The 22877-nt window shown below is 39.3% G+C and overlaps 1 protein-coding gene across 4 annotated transcripts in view; it reads left to right on the top strand.

The window, feature by feature from the left end:
- TFCP2 (transcription factor CP2) overlaps positions 1–22877 on the top strand; it is a 47494-nt gene that overhangs the window by 10184 nt on the left and 14433 nt on the right. For all 4 annotated transcript variants that reach the window (XM_077753402.1, XM_077753401.1, XM_077753400.1 and 1 more), the window contains exons 2-4: positions 18749–18900; positions 19467–19543; positions 21119–21224. In XM_077753402.1, the coding sequence (XP_077609528.1) occupies positions 18749–18900; positions 19467–19543; positions 21119–21224 (335 nt within the window). The remainder of the gene's footprint in view (positions 1–18748; positions 18901–19466; positions 19544–21118; positions 21225–22877) is intronic.

Raw genomic sequence — 22877 nt, 5'->3', positions numbered from 1 at the left:
TAAAGGGGAGCTTGAACTCAAGAACCGCAAGATCATGACCTTAGCTGAAGTTGGATGCTTAACTGACTGAGCCATCAGGCGCTCCACAACTTTTTTTTTAATGGACAGTTTATATATTTATTACTTATTTTGAGAGAGAGAGAGCACGCAAGTGAAGGAGCACGCACAAGTTAGGGAGAGGCAGATGGAGAGGGAGAGAGAGAATCTTAAGCAGACTCCATGCCCAGTGTGGAGCCTGATGTGGGGCTCCATCTCATGACCCTGAGATAATGACCTGAGCCGAAAGCATGAGTGGGTTGGTTAACTGAATGAGCCACCCAGACACCCCTCTTGTAACAACTTTTGACTTAGGATCTATCTTGTTATATATATTATATATATATGTGTATATACATATATACATATAATATATATATAAAATATATTAGATATATTATAAAATTAGATATATATTATAAAAATATAATTTAAAAAAATTATTCATGTTTATTTTTGAGAGAGAGAGAGACAGAGTATGAGCCCGGGAAAGGCAGAGAGAGAGGAAGACACAGCATCTCAAGCAGGCTCCAGGCTCTGAGCTGTCAGCACAGGGCTCATCGCAGTGCTCAAACTCATGAACTATGAGAACATGACCCGAGCCAAAGTCAGATGTTTAACCAGCTGAGCCACCCAGGTGCCCCTGTTTGATATATTTTTTAAAAAATGTTTATCCATTTATTTTGAGAGAGAGAGGGAGAGATGGGGAGGGCCAGAGAGGAGAGAGAGAATCCCAAGCAGGCTCCCTGCTGTCAGCACAGGGCCCAACGTGGGGCTTGATCTTATGAACTGTGAGACCATGACCAAGCAGAAATCAAGAGTCGGACACTGAACCAACTGAGCCACCCAGGCGCCCCTGGTTTGATATTTGACTAGTCACTTCAGCTCTCTTTTGGTTACTAGTTGCATGGAATATCCTCTTTCATTCTTTCACTTTTAACCTATTTGTGTGTTGTATCTGAAATGAGTCTTCTATAAGCAACATGTGGTTGGTCACATGTTGACCACAAGAAAAAAAATCTTTTCTGCCCACCTGTGTCTTTAATTGGTGAGTTAATACATTTGTACTTGAAGTGTTTACTGATAGTGAAGAACTAATTTCTGCCATTGTGCTATTTGTTTTCTATATGTCATATTCTTTTGTTCCCCAGTTACTCCAATATGTCTTCTTTTGTGTTTGATTTTTTCTAATGTACCATTTTAATTCCTTCTTTATTTCCTTTATTTTGGGTATATTTTACAAGTTATTTTCTTACTGGTTACCACGGGGATTACAGTTAATATCCTAAGTATATAACAATCTAATTTGAATTGATACCAACTTAGCCTCACTAGACTCCTTATGATTGTTTTGCAGTATCTATATCAAATCATTATGTTGTACACCTGAAACCAGTGTAATGTTATACGTCAGTTATATCACGATTTTAAAAGAGCACACGTGAACTCTGTTCCTGTCCATATCTCTTTCCATTCTTTATGTTGTTATTGTCACAAATTACATACTTAGGCATTGTGTTCTTCTTACCATAGATTTATAATTATTTTATGCATTTGTCTTTCTTAAAAATATTTTAAGGTAAGCTCTCCACTCAATGTGGGTCTCAAACTTACAACCCCAAGATCAAGAGTTGCATGCTCTACCTACTGAGCCATCCAGGCGCCCCTATGCGTTCATCTTTTAAATCACCTAGGAAACAAAAAGAAGAGGTTACATACCAAAAATACAGTATGCTAGCTTTTATATTTACCTGTGTGATCTGTGTAAGGATCTTTATTTCTTCATATGACTGTGAGTTGCCATCTAGTGTTCTTTCATTCCAGGCTGACGGATTACCTTTAGCATTTCTTGTAGGGTGGGTTTATTAGCAATGAACTTCCTTAGCTTCTTTTGAGAAACATTTTTAATTTTTCCTTCATCTTAGAATTCTCGGTTGATAGTTTTTACTTTTAGCACTTTACATATATCATCCCACTGCCTCTGGCCTCCATGGTTTCTGATGAGATATTGGCTATTAATTTCATTGAGTTTTCCTTATAATGTGATGAGTTGCTTTCTGGTGCTTTGAAGATTCTGTTTTTTAACAGTCTGAATATCATGTACCTCGCTGTGGCTGTCTTTGAATTTATCCTTTTGAAGTTTGTTGAGCTCCTTGAATGTCTAGATTCATGTGTATCGTTGATTTGGAAAGTTTAAAAAATTTTTTTAAATTTTTATTTATTTCTGAGAGAGAGAAAGAGAGAGACAGCATGAGCAGGGGAGGGTCAGAGAGAGAGGGAGATACAGAATCTGAAATAGGCTCCAGGCTCTGAGCTAGCTGTCAGCACAGAGCCTGACGCGGGGCTCAAACCCACGAACTGTGAGATCATGACCTGAGCCGAAGTTGGATGCTTAACTGAGCCACCCCTGGGTGGCTGTAATTTTTTGTTTAGAACTGGACATTTTGAGTATTGTAATATGGTAGCTCTGGAAATCAGATTCTGCTCCCTCCCTAGAGATTGCTGTTGTTACTTGATTAAAGCTAAAGTTGTCTATTTGTTCAGTGACTTTCCCAAAGTGTTTTTGTAAAGAATACATTCCTTATTTTTTATGGGCACTGAAGTCTCTTCTATGATCTCAATGGTAAGCCAGTAACTTGACACAAATTTTCTTAAATGTTTGGATCTAATAAGAATAAAGGGGGAAAAAAGAATATTCTGTTTCTTTAAATCCCCTTGTCTGACTCAGCTAAGGAAGCCACCTCAGCCATGGTGGTTGAAACAACGGCCAGCCTGTGTGCCAGCTCTTCAGCAATCAAAAGCAGTAATCAGAACATGTAATACTGATTTTTGGAGGACAAGGTCCCTATTGCCTACCCTGACACCAGCAGCCTGCGACAGGATCCCAGGCTACTGTCCCCACAGCTGCCTGCCATGGGACTGGGAGCTAGGGGAAGGTAGATGGTGTGCCAAATGCTGAAATTCACTAAAATGTACCAGCCTCTTTCTTCATCAAGCATTCCCTTGTTTGCTGCAAGTGTTTGACTAGATTCCAGAGTTCCAAAATAGTTGCTTCAAGCATTTTGTGCCGACTCAATAGTTATTTCGGTGGAGGGCCCAATTCCTGGAGCTTCCTACTGTGCTGTCTTTCATGACCTCTGCCCTTAATCTATAGTAGCCTTTTAATTGGTCCAGCCCTGCTTCCAACTCTGCACTCATCACCCCCATAGCCTGTTCTCCACACAGAAACTTAGAAGTCTTTGTGTATTCTGTTCATAAAAAATAATAATAATTTCAGACTTGGCAGAAGATTTGCCAAAACAGTGCAAAGAATTTGTAAATAGCCTTCACCAAGATTACGCAAATGCTAACATTTTGCTGTATTTGTTTTCTCTTCCTCCCTCCCTCTCCTCTCCAACACCTAGAATTACTTTTTTTATTTGAACTACTTAAGTTGCAGCTGCAGTGTCCCTTAACACCTAAATACTTCAGTGTGTATTTTTTTTTTTTAAACATGGACTTCTGGGGGGGGGTGTAGGAAAGAAAAACATGAAATTCTCTTATATACTATGGTGTAGTGATCAAAATTAGGAACTCAGCACACAACACCATATATGATCTAATCTGTGGTCTTTATTCAGATTTTGCCGGTTGTCCTAATAGTGTCCTTTATAGCAGAAAAATATCCAAGATCATGTATTGATTCAGTTGTCATATCTTTTATCTCCTTTAATCTAGAACAGTTCCTGAGTCTTTGTATTTTTATGACCTTAACAGTTTGATAGGTACTGGTCAGTTATTTTGTAGACTGTCCCTCATTTTGGGTTTGTCTGATTCATACTTGCTCAAGGTAGATGCAGGTTATGTGCTTTGGGTGGTACTGCCTAAGCGGGATGCTGAGTTCTCTGTGTATCACATTAGGATGCACATGCCATTGATTTGGTCCTATTACTGGCAGTGTTAATTTTGACCACTTTGTTAAGGTGGTGTATGTCAGTTTAAAACATTATAAATTTATCACTTTGCCTTTTGTAATTAGTATCTTGTAGGGGAGATATTTTGACACTATGTAAATATCCTATTACTTTCAAACTTTCACCAACCAATTTTAGTATTTATAGATGATTTTTGCCCTTATCAGTTTTCTTTATGATGATTGCTAAATGATGGTTTTAATTTTTAACTTAAGACAGAGACCATGTGACAGGGGAGGGGCAGAGAGAAAGAAAGAGGGAGAGAATTCCAAGCAGGCTCCTCTCTGTCAGCACAGAGCCGGATGTGGGGCTCGAACCCATGAACCTTGAGATCACAACCTGAGCTGAAGTCAAGACGCTTAACCAACTAAGCCACCTAGGCGGCCCAAATGATGACTTTCTAATTATGTCTTTCCTTCTACATTTATTAGTTGGCTGTTTACTGTAAGAAGGAACTTTCCTTTCTTATTGATTTATTTTTAACAATGTAGCCTCAGAGATTTTTACTTTATTCAATGTTATAATCTTTTACTACCATTATATATTTTGATTAAATTGTACCAGATTTGGCTAGAAGAACCTCTTCAAACTGGCTCTGCACAGAAGCCTTTTATTTATTTATTGTTAAATGTTTATTTTTGAGTGAGAGAGGGAAGAGAGAGAGAGAATGCACATGCACAAGCATGGGAGGGACAGAGAGAAAGAGAGGGACACAGAATCAGAAGAAGGTTCCAGTCTCCGAGCTGTCAGCTCAGAGTTCAGCATGGGGCTTGAACTCACTATGAGATCACGACCTGAGCTGAAGTCAGACGCTTAACTGACTGAGCCACCCAAGCGCCCCTGCACAGAAGCCTTTTAAAATTAAGGCCTTATTAATGTCTGTTGTCCTGAAGTGACTACTAATAGCACTCTTGTTCACTCACAAAGTGTCCTTGTTTAAATGATAAATTATATGATCACTTTATTTAAAATGTAGAGCAGATCATTTTAGTTTTCTCCTGAAAACTCTCCAATCATTTTGCATTTTGAGGCTTTGAATTAAAGCCTCAGTTCTGGCATTGATGTACATGGGGTGCCCTTCTGATCATCCTGTCTAGACTCATCTCATGGCATGCTCTGCCCCAGCCACATCTGGTGGTCTTACAGTTCCTCAAATCCTCTGCACCTTTCTGCCTCAGGGCTTTTGCATTTGCTCTTACCCTTACTGAAACGGTGTATTTGTTTTTTAAATTTTTTATTTATTTTGAGAGAGCACATATGCACATGCATGCACTCCAGTGGGGTGGGCAGAAACAGGCAGAGAGAATCCTAAGCAGGCTCCGTGCTGTTAGTGCACAGTTTGTGAGATCAGGACCCGAGCCGAAATAAAGAGGGGGTGCTTGCAGCACCTGGGTAGTTCAGTGGGTTGAGCATTTGACTTTGGCTCAGTCATGATCTTGTTCATGAGTTCGAGCCCTGTGTCGGGCTGTGTGCTGACACCTCACAGCCTTGAGCCTGCTTCATTTCTGTGTCTCCCTCTCTCTCTGCCCCTCCCCCACTTGCACTCTGTATGTCTCTTTCTCAGAAATAAACAAACATTAAAAAAAAAAAAAGTCAGTCGCTTCACGGACTAAGCCACCCAGGCGCCCCTTTTCCTGAAACAGTCTTCTGCATACCCCACTTCCTTTAGGTTTCTGCCCAAACGTCACTTTATCAGAGAGAGGTTCTGTAACCACTTTCACATAAGATAGCAAGCACCTCCTTCTCCTCACCAGTACTCTGCCAACTCTACTCTGCTTTATCTTTTTCCGAACATCTGATGTCCTATTCATTTGTTTGCCTCTATCCCCAATTAGAATAATTTGTTCCAGGAAGGCAGTGCCTTAGAAGGGTGTCTAACAGATAGTTTGTGCTGATTTGTTTGGTGTGTGAACTGAATTTACTCTGTATTTTGTTTCAAAGGCAACTACTGTAGCAGTTTCCGAGGCAACTCTTTATCTTCAAAACTGAAGTTTCGGAGTGCTGGAAATTTCGGGTGGCTCAGTTGGTTAAGCACCCAACTTTGGTTCAGGTCATGATCTTACGGTTCATGAGTTCGAGCCCTGCATTGGGCTCTGTGCTGACAGCTCAGAGCCTAGAGCCTGCTTCAGATTCGGAGTCTCCCCCTCAGTCTTCCCCTCTCCTGCTCATGCTGTCTCTCTCTCTGAAAAATAAATAAATATTAACAAATTATTTTAAAAACCTGAATTTTCTTCTATTTTGCTGTGCTTCTTTTTCAGTACTGTTTGCCTTCACTTTTCCCCCTTCAACTATTACCTATCCATCTTCCAAATCTTCCTTTTTTTTTTTTTTGGTCTTAAGAGTTGGTCAGTTGTTACTGACTGTTCCTTTACTTTCCCTTTTATTCTGAGTCTCTTATTTAGGTGAGATTCCTCCCTTTGCCACAAAATTTACCACTACTTTTTATTTATTTATTTATTTTTATAATTTTTATTTATTTCTAGGAGAGAGAGAGAGAGAGACAGCGTGAGCAGGGGAGGGTCAGAGAGAGGCAGCCACAGACTCTGAAACAGGCTCCAGGCTCTGAGCTGTCAGCACAGAGCCCGACGCGGGGCTCGAACCCACGAACCGCAAGATCATGACCTAAGCGAAAGTCGGACGCTTAACCGACTAAGCCACCCAGGCGCCCCTTACCACTACTTTTTAAAAAGATGGCATCACTGTAAAAATACAAAGAAATGAATAAGAACGTTTCACTCCAAATTCATGTTACTGTTGCCTCTGGAAGTTAAAGGGGATATAGAGAAAGGATACTGAGGGCTTCAACTGTTAGTGCTCTATGTCTTTTTTTTTTTTTTTTTTAATGTTTATTTATATTTGAAGGAAATATATTTGAGTGAGTGGGGAAGGGCCAGAGTGAGACAGAGATAGAATCTGAAGCAGGCTCCAGGCTCTGAGCTGTCAGCACAGAGCCCCACTCAGGGCTTGATCTCACAAACTGTGAGATGATGACCTGAACCGAAGTCAGATGCTTAACTGACTGAGCCACCCAGGTACCCCTGTTAGTGCTCTATTTCTTTAGCTGAGTGGAGCGTGCACAGGTATCTGCTACGGTTTTTTTGTTTGTTTTGTTCTGTTTTTACCTTTTTATAAAGTCTGAAATACTGTATAATATAAGTAAAAAAGTGTCTAGCACTTCATCAATTGCTGGCTAGCTTTCCTCGTCTTTTTAAGTTGTCCTATCATTCCTTGTCTTTTTTTGCCGAAGAACTGTAACTTCTTTGCTTCCTTCTGATTTCTTGCTCTCTTAGAATACTTGCGGAAGATGACCTCCGGCGTTGCCATTCCTTCCTTCTCCTACTTTGTTACCTTCTCTTTCTTTTTTCCACCTCTTCCTGCCCTGCCCTCATTCTTTGTCTGTTTTGTTGGTATTAGTTTGCATTTGTAGCTGATAGCTGGCTCTCATGATGCAACATCAAACCAGAATCTGGGAGAAAAATAGATTCGAGACTTTGGATATACAGGTTGATGCTATGATTTCCTTTCCCTGCTAGTTCATGCTTTGTGTGCACATCAAGTCCTGGTCGATTCAGTCACTCAGCAGATTTTTATTCATTCTACAAAATTTGAGGGCCTCCTAAATGCTAGGTTTTGTGTTCCAGCTTGATTGTGTTGCTTTGAGTCTTTGCCATACGCTTCTATATGCAGTGCTGTGTCTAGTGCCATAGTGATTAAAAGACAAATCAAACAACGTTTTGTCCTCTACTTGCTTACAATTTGCTAGAGAAGATAAGCCATGTATTTAAATAGGTATGATACAGGCTAAAAACTGGTATGTCAAAGCACTTAGAGATAAAGTGCTATAGGAGGTTAGAGCATAGAAATACTAAATTCTCCCTCTTGAAGGAGTATCTGAAAGAAGAGTAAGATTTGAGCACGCAAAGATGGAGAAAGAAGATACTCCAGCCAGAGGGATTGTAGGATTAATGTAATTGCTGGATTGTGAAATTTGTGTATCTTTTTTTTTTTTTAACTTGTTAACATTTATTTTTGAGAGAGAGACACACACACACAGAGCAGGGAGAGGCAGAGACGCAGGGAGACGCAGAATCTGAAGCAGGCTCCAGGCTCCAAGTTGTCAACACAGAGCCTGATGTGGAGCTCGAACCCACGAACCACAAGTTCATGACCTGAGCTCATGGACTGAGCTGAAGTCCAACGCTTAACCGACTGAGCCGCCAAGGCAGCTCAAAATTTGTGTATCTTTGTTCAAAATAATGCTAACTTGTTTTTCCCAGTATATTTAGGATCTTAAATGTTTTGGTTCTTCTACATCCTAACCAATACTTTATTTAGTCAGTGTCTTAATTTTTGTCATTTAGTGGGTGTGGATTTCATTGTGGTTTTATTTGCATTTTCCTGATTTTTTACCAGTCTGAGCACCTGTTCAGTATGTTTACTAGCCATTCTTGTTTTCTCCTGAGAGGTAAGCATTCAAGTTTTTCTTTGGGGGTAAAGGGTTGGCCTTTTTCATATTAATTTACAGGATTTTTTCTTTTATTTTTTTAAGTTTATTTATTTTTAGGGAGACAGAGTGTGAGTAGGGAGGGACAGAGAGAGAGGGAGAAGCCCAAGCAGGCTCCTCACGGTGCACAGAGCCTGATGCAGGGCTCAAACCCAGGAAACCCTGAGATCATGACCTAAGCTGAAATCAAGATTCAGATGCTTAATCAACTGAGCCACCCAGGTGCCCCTTAAATTTACATTAAAAATATTTTTTTATTTAAAAAAAGATAGAAGGAGAGAAAGAATCTGAAGCAGTTCTAAGCTCTGGGCTGTCGGCACAGAGCTGGGCACAGAGCCCAGCTTGAGGCTCAAACCCATGAACTGTGAGATCTTGACTTGAACCTTAACTGACTGAGCCACCCAGGGCCACCACGTTTACATTTTTAAAGGTTACTCTGGCTGCAGATTGGTGGATAATGATAAAAAGATGGTTATCATTCCTGAGAAGAGTTGAAGTTTAGTGAACTAGGTATCTTCTCCTCTGCATATCCTTAGAAATGCAAATGACTTCCATCTATCTACCTACTGTAAAAGAAAGGGAGCAAATAACACTTTTGCTCTGATTACACCATCAGGCCTAATTTGAGATCTCTCCAGGGAGTGTGTTGGCCATTTTAGAAGACTAGGGTTTCATCAAAGGTATGGTCTAAAGGAGCAGTTTTCATAAGGCTTACTTACCACTGTGAGCACAAAGGGTAGAGAGGTAGCTAAGGCCTTTTTACCATTTCATAGGACTAATGTTCTGGTACTTTCAGGATTTCCCCAAAAGTCATTAGCAATCAAAGCGTTAAAAAAAAAAAAATCTATACTTATCTTTCACTTGGGGAGGATTGGGGGACCAGGGAGATTTTGGGGCTTTGAGGATAGCCTTGGTAGTGGGGATGGGATGAGCAAAGCAGAAGAACCCCGACGGATATGTGGTGATTGATGCTTGTCCATGAAGGGGGAAGGAAGTTAAACTTCATAAAAAAAGAAAAGAAGAGAAATGGTAGACATTTTGGACCTGAAAAGATTTGAGGCTCAGCACCATATAAGGATCTCAGTGTGGTTTCCCTTAGTCATAGGAAAATAAAAACAAAAATCTTGTTTTCCCATTTAGGTCCCACTATGATGGTAGATAATCAGATTTTGAATACTGAAATGGGAGTTCCACTTCCTTTATCAAAATTGTTAGATTCCTGGAATATATAACACACAAATATTGTTGCAGTTTGCCATTTATCACCTAAATGGGAAGAGAGAGTAATTTCAAATTTAATAGAAGAGTCTGGTACTAATGATGCCACAGGTGATATTTTCAATTAGCAGTGTTTTAATGAGATTTATTGGCTGGCCCGAGTTAATCCTGTAATGTAGGAAAAAAACTGAGAAAGCAGGCCTATACCTGGCAAATCTCCTGAGGCAGGGCTTTGCTGATTCAGATTTCTTTGATTAAACTTTTAATATCTTACACAAGTTTTCTGGAAGTAAATTTGTATCTGAAATTGGTCAGATACTTTTCAGCTTCCAAAATCAATAAGGCATGCAGACAGGTTTGAAGTGAGAAGTTTTTAGTGACTTTCTAAGCTAAAGGAAAATAAAAAGTACGTTGCTTATAGCAGTAAATAAGTGGTCATTGACAGATAATTCAACAGAGTAGAAATGAGGAAGACTCAGAAACTGGAGTAGGGGGAGAGGAATTAGCTTCATTTTTGGATAACCTTTGAGATGTACATAATGAATGACAACTATTCAAACTGCTGGTCTCTCATAACTACTTAAATAGAATGGCTTACATCTAGAAGTACCTTAAAAAAATTTTTAGTGTTTATTTTTTAATATTTTTTAAAAATTTTTTAATGTTTTATTTATTTCTGAGAGAGAGAGAGACAGCGTGAGCAGGGGAGGGTCAGAGAGAGAGGGAGATACAGAATCCAAAGCAGGCCTCAGGCTCCGAGCTGTCAGCACAGAGCCTGATGCAGGGCTCGAACCCACGAACTGATCGTGGGATCGTGACCTGAGCTGGTCAGACACTTAACCCACTGAGCCACCCAGGAGCCCCAATGTTTATTTATTTTTGAGATGGAGCATGAGTGGGGGAGGGGCAATGAGAGAGGAAGACACAGAATCTAAAACAGGCTCCAGACTCTGAGCTTCAGCACAGAACCTGATGTGGGGCTCGAACCCACAAACCACGAGATGATGACCTGAGCCAAAGTCGGACGGTTAACCAACTGAGCCATCCAGGCACCCCTAGAAGTGCTTCTTAAAATGCTTGAAGAGCATTAAACCTGGTATTAAGATCTGGAAAAAATGTTCCAGAAATACTTTCTGACCAGAAAGACTTGTCACATGACCAATATCTCTATCAGGGGCAGCATCAGCATAAAATCCAGATACGGTGTTTTTAATCTTCTGCTCGCTTTTCATTCTGATGTCCTGCTCGTTGAACAGTCTGCATTTCAGGTTTGCAGGTGGGAGTAATGAAGTTAAGATATTCAGGTCAGTTATAGAAAACAGAGATATACTGAGCCTTTTTGAGTTGCATCATTTTTGCTCTGTATTCTAAAATAATTCATTTATGCTTACTTGAATATCTGTAATACTGTAAGGACAATGAACCAGAAGTAGGAAAACAAATAAGTATTTGTAGAATAATGTAGTATGATTTGTTGCTGTTCACAGATAGGAATTTAGACAATGATGCTATACTTTTAAGGGGACCTTACCTATAACTAGGTTATTGTTCCAACCTTGCCACCTAAAGTAGGGCCCAGAAAATAGTAGGTGCTCAAAGACTATTTGCTGAATAAATGGCTGGGGTGGGTGGGGGGGAGGAAGGNAGAAAATGTATTGAAAACTATTTTACTTCCAAATATTTTCTGACTTAAAAAGCAGGATTTGGATCACAGTTTTTAAGACAGTCTTCAGTGGGAATATGCTGGCCATTATATTTTGCAGCATTCTTTGTTCCTTTGCAACGGAGAGTTATGTGCTGTATGAGTTTAAGAATGAGAGAGCCAAGGGGCGCCTGGGTGGCTCAGTCGGTTAAGTGTCCGACTTCGGCTCAGGTCATGATCTCACGGTTCGTGGGTTTGAGCCCCGTGTCGGGCTCTGTGCTGACGGCTAGCTCAGAGCCTGAAGCCTGTTTCATATTCTGTGTCTCCTTCTCTCTCTGACCCTCCCCTGCTCATGCTGTCTCTCTCTCTCTCTCAGAAATTAAAAAAAAAAAAAAAAGAATAAGAGAGCCAAAAGGGAACTAGTAAGAATGAGTTGAGGAAGTCACTTTTCTAGTGAGTACTGTGTGTGTTTAATCTCTGTGTGAGTCTCTATTTCTTTAATTGTCTGTTAAAGTAGAAAATATTCCCTGTTCTTAAGTAGCTGAATGACAGTCTGATCTAGAAGACTTGTCTTTTATTGTGTTGTTTTTTGAATACTAATAAAGGGATTGTAAATAAACTTGATTTAATTTAGTACAAAGTTCTAAGGGAAAGAGGAGCAGTGTTCTTCAAACTGCAGGTTGTGGTTAATGTTTTCAAAAATGAAGTCAAATAAAAAAATACCAAAATTAATAAGTATTGTTTTGTGAAACTTGTTTCAGTTCTGGAGACACATCCACTGCGTCTTAATATAAAAATGACTTACTTAGGGGCTCCTGGGTGACTCAGTCAGTTGAGCATCTGACTCTTGATTTGGGTCAGTTCATGATCTCATGCATGTGAGATTGAGCCCTGTATCAGGCTCTGCACTGACAGTATGGAGCCTGCTTGGGATTCTGTCTCCCTCTCTCTGCCTCTCCCCTGATTATGCTCTCTCTCTCAAAATAAGTAAACTTTTTAAAAAATTTCCAAGAATTACTTACTTAATGTAAGTAGTATTCAGAAAAATTTGAAAGTCATAGGACAAGAGCATGTTAAAAGATGGAGGAAAAGAAGTGGTCATCCTATCATTCCCTCTTTTTTTTTTTAAGTATTATCACTGTGATCATTGTTTTTTAATTTTTTTCTTTGTTTTTTAATTTTTATTTTTTTAAATTTATGCCCAAGTTAGCATATAGTGCGACAATGATTTCAGGAGTAGATTCCTTAATGCCCCTTCCCCATGTAGCCCCTCCCTCCTCCCACAATGCCTCCAGTAATCGTCTGCTATTCTCCATATTTAAGAGTCTCTTATGTTTTGTTTCCCTCCATTTTATGTTATTTTTGCTTCCCTTCCCTTATGTTCGTCTGTTTTGTATCTTAAAGTCCTCATATGAATGAAGTCATATGATATTTGTTTTTCTCTAATTTCACTTAGCATAATACCCTTCAGTTCTATCCACATTGCTCCAAATGGCAAGATTTCATTCTTTTTGATTGCCAAGTAATACTCCATTGTATATATATACCACATCTTCTTTATCCATTCATCCATCGATGGACGTTTGGGCTTTCTCTATACTTTGGGTGTTGATAGTGCTGCTATAAACATTGGGGTGCATGTGCCCCTTTGAAACAGCACACCTGTATCCCTTGGATAAATACCTAGTAGAGCAATTGCTGGGTCATAGGGTAGTTGTATTTTTAATTTTTTGAGGAACCTCCATACTGTTTTCCAGAGTGGTGGCACCAGTTTGCATTCCCACCAGCAGTGCAAAAGAGATCCTCTTTCTCTGCATCCTTGCCAACATCTGTTATTGCCTGAGTTGTTAATGTTAGCCATTCTGACAGGTGTGAGGTGGTATCTCATTGTGGTTTTGATTTGTATTTCCCTGGTGATGAGTGATGTTGAGCATTTTTTCATGTGTCGGTTGGCCATCTGGATGTCTTAGATTTCATGTCTTCTGCCCCTTTCTTCACTGGATTATTTGTTTTCTGGGTGTTGAGTTGATAAGTTCTTTATAGATATTGGATACTAACCCTTTATCTGATATGTCATTTGCAAATACCTTCTCTCATTCTGTCTCAGTTGCCTTTTAGTTCTGCTGATTGTTTCCTTTGCTGTGCAGAAAGAAGCTTTTTATTTTGATGAGGTCCCATTGTTCATTTTGGCTTTTGTTTCCCTTGCCTCCAGAGACATGTTGAGTAAGAAATTGCTGCTTTACCGTCAAGGATTTTGATGGCTTCCTGTCTTACGCTTAGGTCGTTCATCCATTTTGAGGTTATTTTTGTGTATGGTATAAGAAAGTGGTCCAGGTTCGTTTTTCTGCGTGTTGCTGTCCACTTTTCTCAGCACCACTTGCTGAAGAGACTGTCTTTATTCCATTGGCTATTCTTTCCTTTTTTGTCAAAGATTAGTTGGCCCTATGTTTGTGGGTCCATTTCTGGGTTCTCTATGCTGTTCCATTGATCTGAGTGTCTGTTTTTGTGCCACCTATCATTCTCTTAATGGGGCCAGACTCCTCTCTTTTTTTTTTCCTCTATCTCTCACACTTTCTTTTGTTTGTTTGTTTGACCCACTTGCTTATTCTTTGGATCTGACCATATTGTTCAAATTCTGTTTTGGGGGAGTAGGTGTATTTTTTTTCTTTTATAGTTTATTGTCAAGTTGGTTTCCATATAACACCCAGTGCTCATCCCAACAAGTGCCCTCCTCCATGCCCATCACCCCCTTTCCCCTCTCTCCCACCCCTTCAGCCCTCCATTTGTTCTCAGTATTCAGGAGTCTCTCATGGTTTGCCTCAAACCACCATTCTTTACTACTGTTTCTTTATCAGAAGAGTGAAGACAAGTGTGTTTTGTTGGCAGTGTAGTTTTTATAGCATTATTTTGTTTATTATTTAGATTTTTAAAATTTGAGTATAGTTGACATACAGTATTACATTAGTTTCAGGTGTACAACACAATAATTCAACTTCTCTATGTTATGTTGTGCTCACCACAAGTGTAGCTACCATCTGTCACCAGACAATGAATACAATATCATAAACACTATTCCCTGTGCTGTGCCTTTTATTCCTCTGACTTGTTCATTCCATAACTGGAAGTTTGTATCTCCTGCTCCCCTTTACCTACCTATTTTGCCTTTCCCCTCACCCCTTTCCCTCTTACAACCATCAATTTGTTCTTTCTAGGTCTGCTTTTTGCTCATTTATTCATTTGTTTTTTAGATTCCAGACAGAAGTGAAATCATATGGTATTAGTCTTTCTCAGTCTGATTTATTTCACATAGCATAATACCCTCCAGATCCATCCATGTTGTCACAGATGGGAAGATTGCATCCTTTTTTATGACTTTCCTTGATGCTATGGACAACCTGTCTACTTACCTCTCTTACTCAAGGAAAGCTCATCAAACCTTTCTCTCTCTCTTCCCTAGGCTCTCTCTAGAAGAGGGCATTCAGCAGCTAGTAGGCCTGAGGGAGAAGGTTAAGTAAACCATAGCTGTGAATTCATACAGTCCATTCAGAGACTTCTTATCTCGAAAGACTTGTTTAGGCCTCAGAAGACCATGAAGCAGCTCTTCATGGAATCCTGGCTACATACATCAAAGATCACTGTGAATCATGCTTCTCTTCCTATGTTGCTTCCATTCAGATGCTTTCTGCTATGTTTTCACACTCTGGTGTGAATTTCCACTTAGCGATGCACATATTTAACATATACTCATCTTTCTAGGAGGTGAAATTTCTATATCCTTACATTTGATCACATATAGAGTGAGAAGTCAAACTCTAAAATTATCATGATGAGGGGTGCCTGGGGGGCTCAGTCAGTTAAGTGGCTGATTTCAGCTCAGGTCATGATCTAGTGGTCTGAGAGTTCAAGCCCTGCATAGGCTCTGTGGTAACAGCTCAGAGCCTGGAGCCTGCTTCTGATTCCATGTCTCCCTCTCTCTGTGGCCCTCCCCTGCTTGCTCTCTGTCTCTGTCTCTCTCAAAAATAATAAATGTTAAAAAAAATTTAAAAACCCAAAATGATCACAATGTACTAGTGCTGAATATTCCTGAGAATGCTAACAAAAATGTAAATCACGTCAAATATTTACTAAGCACAGAAAACAGAAGTTACTCCTTCAGGTAGCTATGTTTCATTGGAATTAATAAATACATGAAGCAGCAGCACCTGGCTGGCTCAGTCGATGGAACATGGGACTCTTGATCTGGATCATAAGTTCAAGCCCCACACTGAGTGTAGAGATTACTTAACAACAAAAAAAATCTGGGGGCGCCTGGGTGGCTCAATCAGTTGGGCGAACGACTTCGGCTCAGGTCATGACCTCACGGTTCGTGGTTTGAGCCCCGCATCAGGCTCTGTGCTGACAGCTAGCTCAGAGCCTGGAGCCTGCTTTGGATTCTGTGTCTCCCTCTCTCTCTGACCCTCCCCTGCTGCCTGCCTCTCTCTCTCTCTCTCTCTCTCTCTCTCTCTCTCTCTCTCTCTCTCTTTCTCTCAGAAATAAATAAGATATTAAAAAAATTTTTTAATCATAATAAATACAAGTACACAAAGCAGTGAGAGAACGTAATAAAATGCTAAATTATACATTGGTACCAATTACATCGACTCTACCAGAGTGGGTTTCCCTAATCCATGCTCCATTTACCCCTGAAAAGGAGGAGGAAACTTGTGGATTTCCAAATCTGTTACTATTTCTTACTTAATCTGTTACTGTTTTGCTATAAATGGGCCTAGAACTGTGTTCACCAATGACCCTTAGCCTCCACCTCTAGGAATGTGAAATGGAATGGTATTCTTGATCCCACAGCAGAATAAAAGAAATGGAAGAACATGAATAGTTCAAATATGTTTGAGGTTTTTGGATCTTAAAATCTCTGAGAAAATATAGCTATGTGTATTTGGTTTGGCTGTTTTGAGTTATTTAATTTTAGGGGTGACTTTTAGAATCTGTTTTAAAATTTAGGCATCAAATGACAGTCCTTTGCTTAGTCATAAGGGATTAGGTGTAAAGTCATACTATATTGAGGTGACTAGGAACTGTTGCTATAGATTAACCTTGCTAGGCAGTAACATTGAGAAGGAAAAAAATAACCTACATTACTAAAGGTTGAGCTGTTGCTCTGCTGCAAATCCGATTTGCCTTGATTCCTGATAATCTTCACTAATCTTTCAAGGAATCATCAGATGTGATGTTTTTGAGAACGATATGTATTGAGAATGGTTATGGCAATAAAATCTCCCAGAGCCTAACATTGTGTTTCTGCCGTTTTGTAGTGTATTGCTTCATGTTCTGTACTATTTGTTGTGGGAGCACGGGTAGCTAGCTTCCTGACTTTAGAAGTGGAGGAACTGGGATGGAGTACTTTTCTAGAAAACCCATGTTTCTACAGTTTTATATAGTCTCAGGGAACCAGTAGTATGTTTCAGCTGACAAACTATTACGGACAGAAAGGATTCCTTGCCATCTCCACTCAACCCCATGCATTTGAGCACCGCACACACCTCCAGACCTCAGGGGCAAAAGCACCTTTTGTTTTTCTAGCCCTTGAGATACTTTTTAGCACCAAGAAACTTGTGTTCCATAAAAACTGGTTTGCATCTCGAGTGCCTGGATGCAACTAATAACACATAATCTTGCTATTAATGACAGCAGCAGAAAAGAGAAATTTCTTTCTTTTCTCTTCCCTTCCCTTTGTTTTGTTTTGTTTTAGCATATATACCATTAAATTTTTATTACTCCTATGTGGATCATTAGGACAATAATCAGAACATTTTCTGCTTGTTTTGCTTTCCAATAAGAATTTCTAATGTTGTCTCTAAGATTTACATGAGTTCAGCCATTTTTCTGTCAATGGTTGTTTTTGCCTGGATGTAATGATTCTGTAATGTTTGGGGAGGATGTTTGTACACTGCTGAGGGTGCATTTAAAGAATTTCCACGAAACCCACACACTTAACATTGTATAGAATATTTTTATCTCCCCAGAAAGTTCTCTTGTATGTCTTCCAAATCAGTCTCTGGCCTGCCAGGCAACTACTGTTCCCCTTGGTTTGGCCTGTGTTAGAACACCATATAAATGGAATCATACATTATATACTCTTCTTGTCGAGCTTCTTTTGTTCAGTATTATGTCTGTGAGATTCATCCGTGTTGTCACATTCCTTTGTTTTGCTGAGTAGTATTCCATTGTATGGAATACACCACAGTTTGTGCATCCAGTTCTGTTAATTATAAACATTTGGATTCTTTCCAATTTTTGCTTTAATAAGCATTTATGTTCAAGCCTTAAGTGGACTTAAATTTTCATTTCTCTTGGATAAATACCTCTGAGTAGAATTGCTGGATCAAAGGGCAGATAGCTGTTTATTTTTATAAGAACCAGCCAAACCTATTGCTAAGGTGGTTGTGTTAGTGTGCACTCCTGCTGGCAAAGAATACGAGTTCTGGTTGCTCCCTATCCTTGCCAACATTTGGGTTGTCATCTTTTTTTAATTTTAGCTGTTCTAGTGAACACATGTATAAATTCTTTAAAATAAAATACATTTTATTTTGAGAATTTTATGGCATGTCTTGAGATCATTGGAAACACTCCTTTAATTCAGTACATCTCTTGAGATTTTCTTAAAGTTTTGTCTGGGGCGAATGTTGATCATAACAGTCGGTCTCCAGGATAGGGCCCAGGGTGTTCTCTCCCACTAATCCATGGCTAGAGTTTATGAGGGAAAATTACTGTTAATCCTTTACATCAATTTTAGTCCCTTATGAATTCCAAAATATTTTCTCACATATTTACTCTAGATAGCAGATGTGGTTCCCATTTTATAGATGAAGGAACGAAGACTAGAGAGCTTGTCAAGATTTGTGTAAGCTTTTAGGAATGGAAACACAACATTTTTAGTTGGTTGTATTCCACAGAATGTAAGCTGACCTTGAAATATACACTGGTCATTGATTTGTCCTTTTCAAGTGGCTTCTAGGAATTCTGAGTCTTGTTTTAGTCCTTAAAGTGGATCAACTGATGTGGTTGTAAAGGTAACTGCAATTGGTACCTTTCTAAGAACAAACACATCACTGAGTGTCCTGAATTGACATTTTGGAACTCTGCATATAATTTTCAGAGCCCTTGTAGGAACCCCCGACTAGATGGTTTTAGCAGGGAGTATCTATCTGTCATTGCCCACGTTGTTCTGGTGTGGGGGATATCACAGCAGGTAATCTGAACTGAATGGTTGGGAAGAAACTTCATCAGAGTGAATAATGTTTATAGTTTTCCAAAGCAAATTGCAGTTAAATTGTTTCACCGTAAATCTACTCTTGCAGCACTGTCAGATGTTAATGTAAGTTATTTGTTTTATTTCAGTGATGTCCTTGCATTGCCCATTTTTAAGCAAGAAGAGTCAAGTTTACCCCCTGATAATGAGAATAAAATCCTACCTTTTCAATATGTGCTTTGTGCTGCCACCTCTCCAGCAGTGAAGCTCCATGATGAAACCCTGACATATCTCAATCAAGGTTAGATGCTTCCTTATTTGTTAGTATTATTGAAGATGTGCTGGATTGCTGATATTTTATTAGGTATACATATATGTGAAAAGTACATCTTTCTAGTGTGACTTGTCAGATTGAAGCCTTATTTCAGAGATTTTCACTTCAATGTCATATTTATTGTATATTACTGGCTTCTTTTGTGTACTTGCCCATTTTTAGTTACTGTCTCCCTCTTGCTTTCTAATCCCTGGTCCCTGGACATCCCTATTCATTGGTTACCGACTGAGAAGTATTACCTTACCCAGCTCAATTTATCAGTTGTGTGGCCTTGGACAAGTTGCTTAAATCCTTTGTGTTTCAATTCCTTTATCTGTAAAAATGGGGTTGATAAGAATTTTGAGAATTGTATCAGTTAATTATAGAATGTATGAAAACACTTAGCACTGTGCCTAACACATGGTAAAGGATTATAGTTTTGTTAATAATACTAATAATATTATACTCTTGCATATTCAGCTGAATTTTATTCTTTGTGCATCCTGCAAAGTTAATTTATGATTAATATAATATGTAGTTACTTTTTCTTCTAGGACAGTCTTATGAAATTCGTATGCTAGACAATAGGAAACTTGGAGAACTTCCAGAAATTAATGGCAAGTTGGTGAAGGTAAAAGAAAATGAATAAATCATTTCTCTGCACAACATTCTTTTACTGACCCTATTTGGGTAATGTTGTTTTGCTTCCATTAAGGGCTTGGTGGTATCTCTTACCTACTACAGTTTGCTGGAGTGGTAAGCTGTAATTCCTTTGGAGTGAGAGTGAGCCCTCCTTATTCACATAGATTTTTCACAGCTGCAGAAACAGGCTTACTGCTCCATGTTAAAGTAGTCTCCTGGCTCAGTGAGGTTGTGTTGGGTGGAATAGAGTAACTGCCTTGAAATTTTTAGAAAAGCTCCAACATGTCTTTGGATACTTGGTCCAGTAACAAGACAAACAGAAATTACTGTTGATGAATAGTGGTTATTTTAGTCTAGACTTAGAGCAGTACACATTTGGGACTGAGGGGTTTGCTCAGCAGCTGTAAAAGTTGGTGGGGGTATATAAGTGAGCACCTCCACAAAGGTGCTCCACAAAGCAAGAGTAACACAAGTAACACAAGGAAAGCTGATAGATACAGCCCCCTGCTTCCCCTCAGTGTTGTGCCATGGGTTAGCAAGCAGGGAACTTGGTGAGTTTTTCATACACATCTGAAGAGCTGAGCTGGATATTACATGGTAAGAGTAGAGACTTGTAGAAATGCTTCTAATAGGAATCCCTTATGCCCAGTCCATGAGGACTGATTAAACAGCCAAGTTTTAAATATGGTACCAGTAACTATAAAGATTATATTTGAGCACTTACAGATTTTCCCCCGCAGTAGAATTTGGTATGGTATGATGGGTTTTAGGGTGAAACAGGTCTTTTTTTTAAAGTTTATTTATTATTATTTATTTTTTGAGAGAGAGAGTGAGAGCACCTGGGAAGGGCAGAGAGAGAGAAGGAAACAGAGAATCCCAAGCAGGCTCCGCACCACCAGCGCAGAGCCCAGCGTGGGGCTCAAACCCACAGGCTGTGAGATCATGACGTGAGCCCGAACCAAGAGTCAGTTGCTTAACTGACTGAGCCACCCAGGCGCCCCTAGGGTGAAACAGGTGTTAGGAAAAATAATTTTAGATGATATCTAGAAAAACAACTGGAGGTAACTTATGCTAGTTTTCTTGGGTTAGCACTGATTTTTATTTTTATGTATTTTATTTTTTCAAATTTTTATTTAAATTGTAATTAGTTAACATATCAGTGTAATATTGGTTTCGGGAGTAGAATTTAGTGATTCATCACCTACATATTATACCCAGTGCTCATCACAAGTGCCCGCCTTAATACCTATCACTCATTTAGCCCATCCCCCACCCCACCCCCATCAACCCTCAGTTTGTTTTCTATCTTTAAGGATCTCTTATGGTTCGCTTCCCTCTCTCTCTTTTTCTTCCCCCTTTCCCATATGTTCATCTGCTTTGTTTCTTAAACTCCAAATATCAGTATAATCATATGGTATTTGTCTTTCTCTGACTTGTTTCAATTAATGTAATACACCCTGGCTCCATCCATGTTGTTGCACATGGCAAGATCTCATTGTTTTTGGCAGGTCAGACTGATTTTTAAAGGATCCTACTATCATTTGATTGTGTTGCTTCCTTTTAGAGTATATTCCGTGTGGTGTTCCATGATAGACGACTACAGTACACTGAACATCAGCAGCTGGAGGGCTGGAGGTGGAACCGACCTGGAGATAGAATTCTTGACATTGGTGAGTTCAGGGAAGCTCTTGCCCAGGAAATGCTTACAAGTATGGTCTGAGAATCAGTTTTCTTTACTTGATGTTTACCGTGATTCAAGATGCTTCAGGGGCTCAATTAGCATAAACCCCGAAGGGGTTATTGACTGTAAGCATAAAAAATTACTGCGATGACAACACCAAAATTGAAGTTGGAACACTTCAGTTCCATAACAGTCATTACTTTAGGGTGATTTTATTTTTGTTTTTGTTTTTTTTAATTTAGTTGTGGTAAGATATATAGAACATAAAAGTATTTTAAAACATTTTAAAGTAAATTATTCAGTGCGCATTCACATTGTGCAACTGTCACTACCATCCATCTCCAGAACTATTTTCATCTACAAAACTGAAACTCTGTAACCATTAAACAGTAACACCCCAATCCCAGCCCCTGGCAACTACCATTTCTACTTTTTGTCTGAATAAATTTGACTACTCTAGGCCTAGGTACCTCGGATAAATGAAATCATTCAGCGTTTGTCTCTTTGGGATTGGCTTGTTTCACTGAACATAATCCTTAGGCTTCATTCATCTAGTGGTATGCATCAGAATTTTCCTCCTTTTTAAGGCTGAATATCATTCCATTGTGTATAAATACCTAATTTTGTTTATCCATTCATCCTTTAATAGACACTGGGGCTGATTCTACCTTTTGGTGATTGTGAGTAATGCAGCTTATGACCATGGGAAGGAATACAGATATTTATTTCAGTCTCTAGTTTCACTTCTTTTGGGTATAAACCCAGAAGCAGAATTGCTATATCATATGTGATAATTCTGTTTTTGATTTTTTTGAGGAACCACCATACTGTTTCCATAGCAGCTGGACATTTTACATTTCCATCAGAAGTGAACAAGGGTTCTAATTACTCCACCTCCTTGCCAGCATGTACTATTTTCCTTTTTTTATTTTGTTTTATTTTTAATAATTTTTTTAATGTTTACTTATTTTTAAGAGAGAGAGAGAGAGAGCAAGCAGGGGAGAGGCAGAGAGAGAGACACACAGAATTTGAAGCAGGCTCCAGACTCCAAGCTGTCAGCACGGAGCCCGATGCGAGGCTCAAACTCATGAACCGTGTGTGACATCATGACCTGAGCCAAAGTCAGACTCTTAAGGTTCCCCAATGTTTTTTATTTTTGAGAGAGACAGAATGCAAGCAGAGGAGGGACAGAGAAGGAGACAGAAGCCAAAGGAGGCTCTAGGCTCTGAGATGTCAGCATAGAGCCTGCTGTGGGGCTCAAACTCCTGAACTGCAAGATCATGACCTGAGCCGAAGTCAGAGGCTCAACTGACTGAGCCACTCAGGTGCCCCTATTTTCCTTTTTTTAAATAGTAGCCATCCTAATGGATGTGAATTGGTATCTCATTATGGTTTTCCATTTTACGTTTTTCCAATGATTAGTGATGTTTGATGTCTTTTTGTGTGCTTATTGACCATATGTGTATCTGCTATGAAGAAATGTATATTCAGGTCCTTTCCTCATTTTTGAACCCAGTTGTTTGTTTTCTTGCTGTTGGTCATTGAGTTATAGGAGTTCTTTATATATTCTGGATATTAACCACCTATCAGATATAAGCTTTGCAATGTTTTCTTCCATTCTGTGTGGGTTGTCTTTTCACTG

This window comes from Crocuta crocuta, unplaced genomic scaffold, assembly GCF_008692635.1.
Source record: "Crocuta crocuta isolate KB4526 unplaced genomic scaffold, BGI_CrCroc_1.0 scaffold30, whole genome shotgun sequence".
In the NCBI taxonomy this organism is placed as follows: Eukaryota; Metazoa; Chordata; class Mammalia; order Carnivora; family Hyaenidae; genus Crocuta; species Crocuta crocuta.
This window is presented reverse-complemented; position numbering and strand designations above follow the sequence as displayed.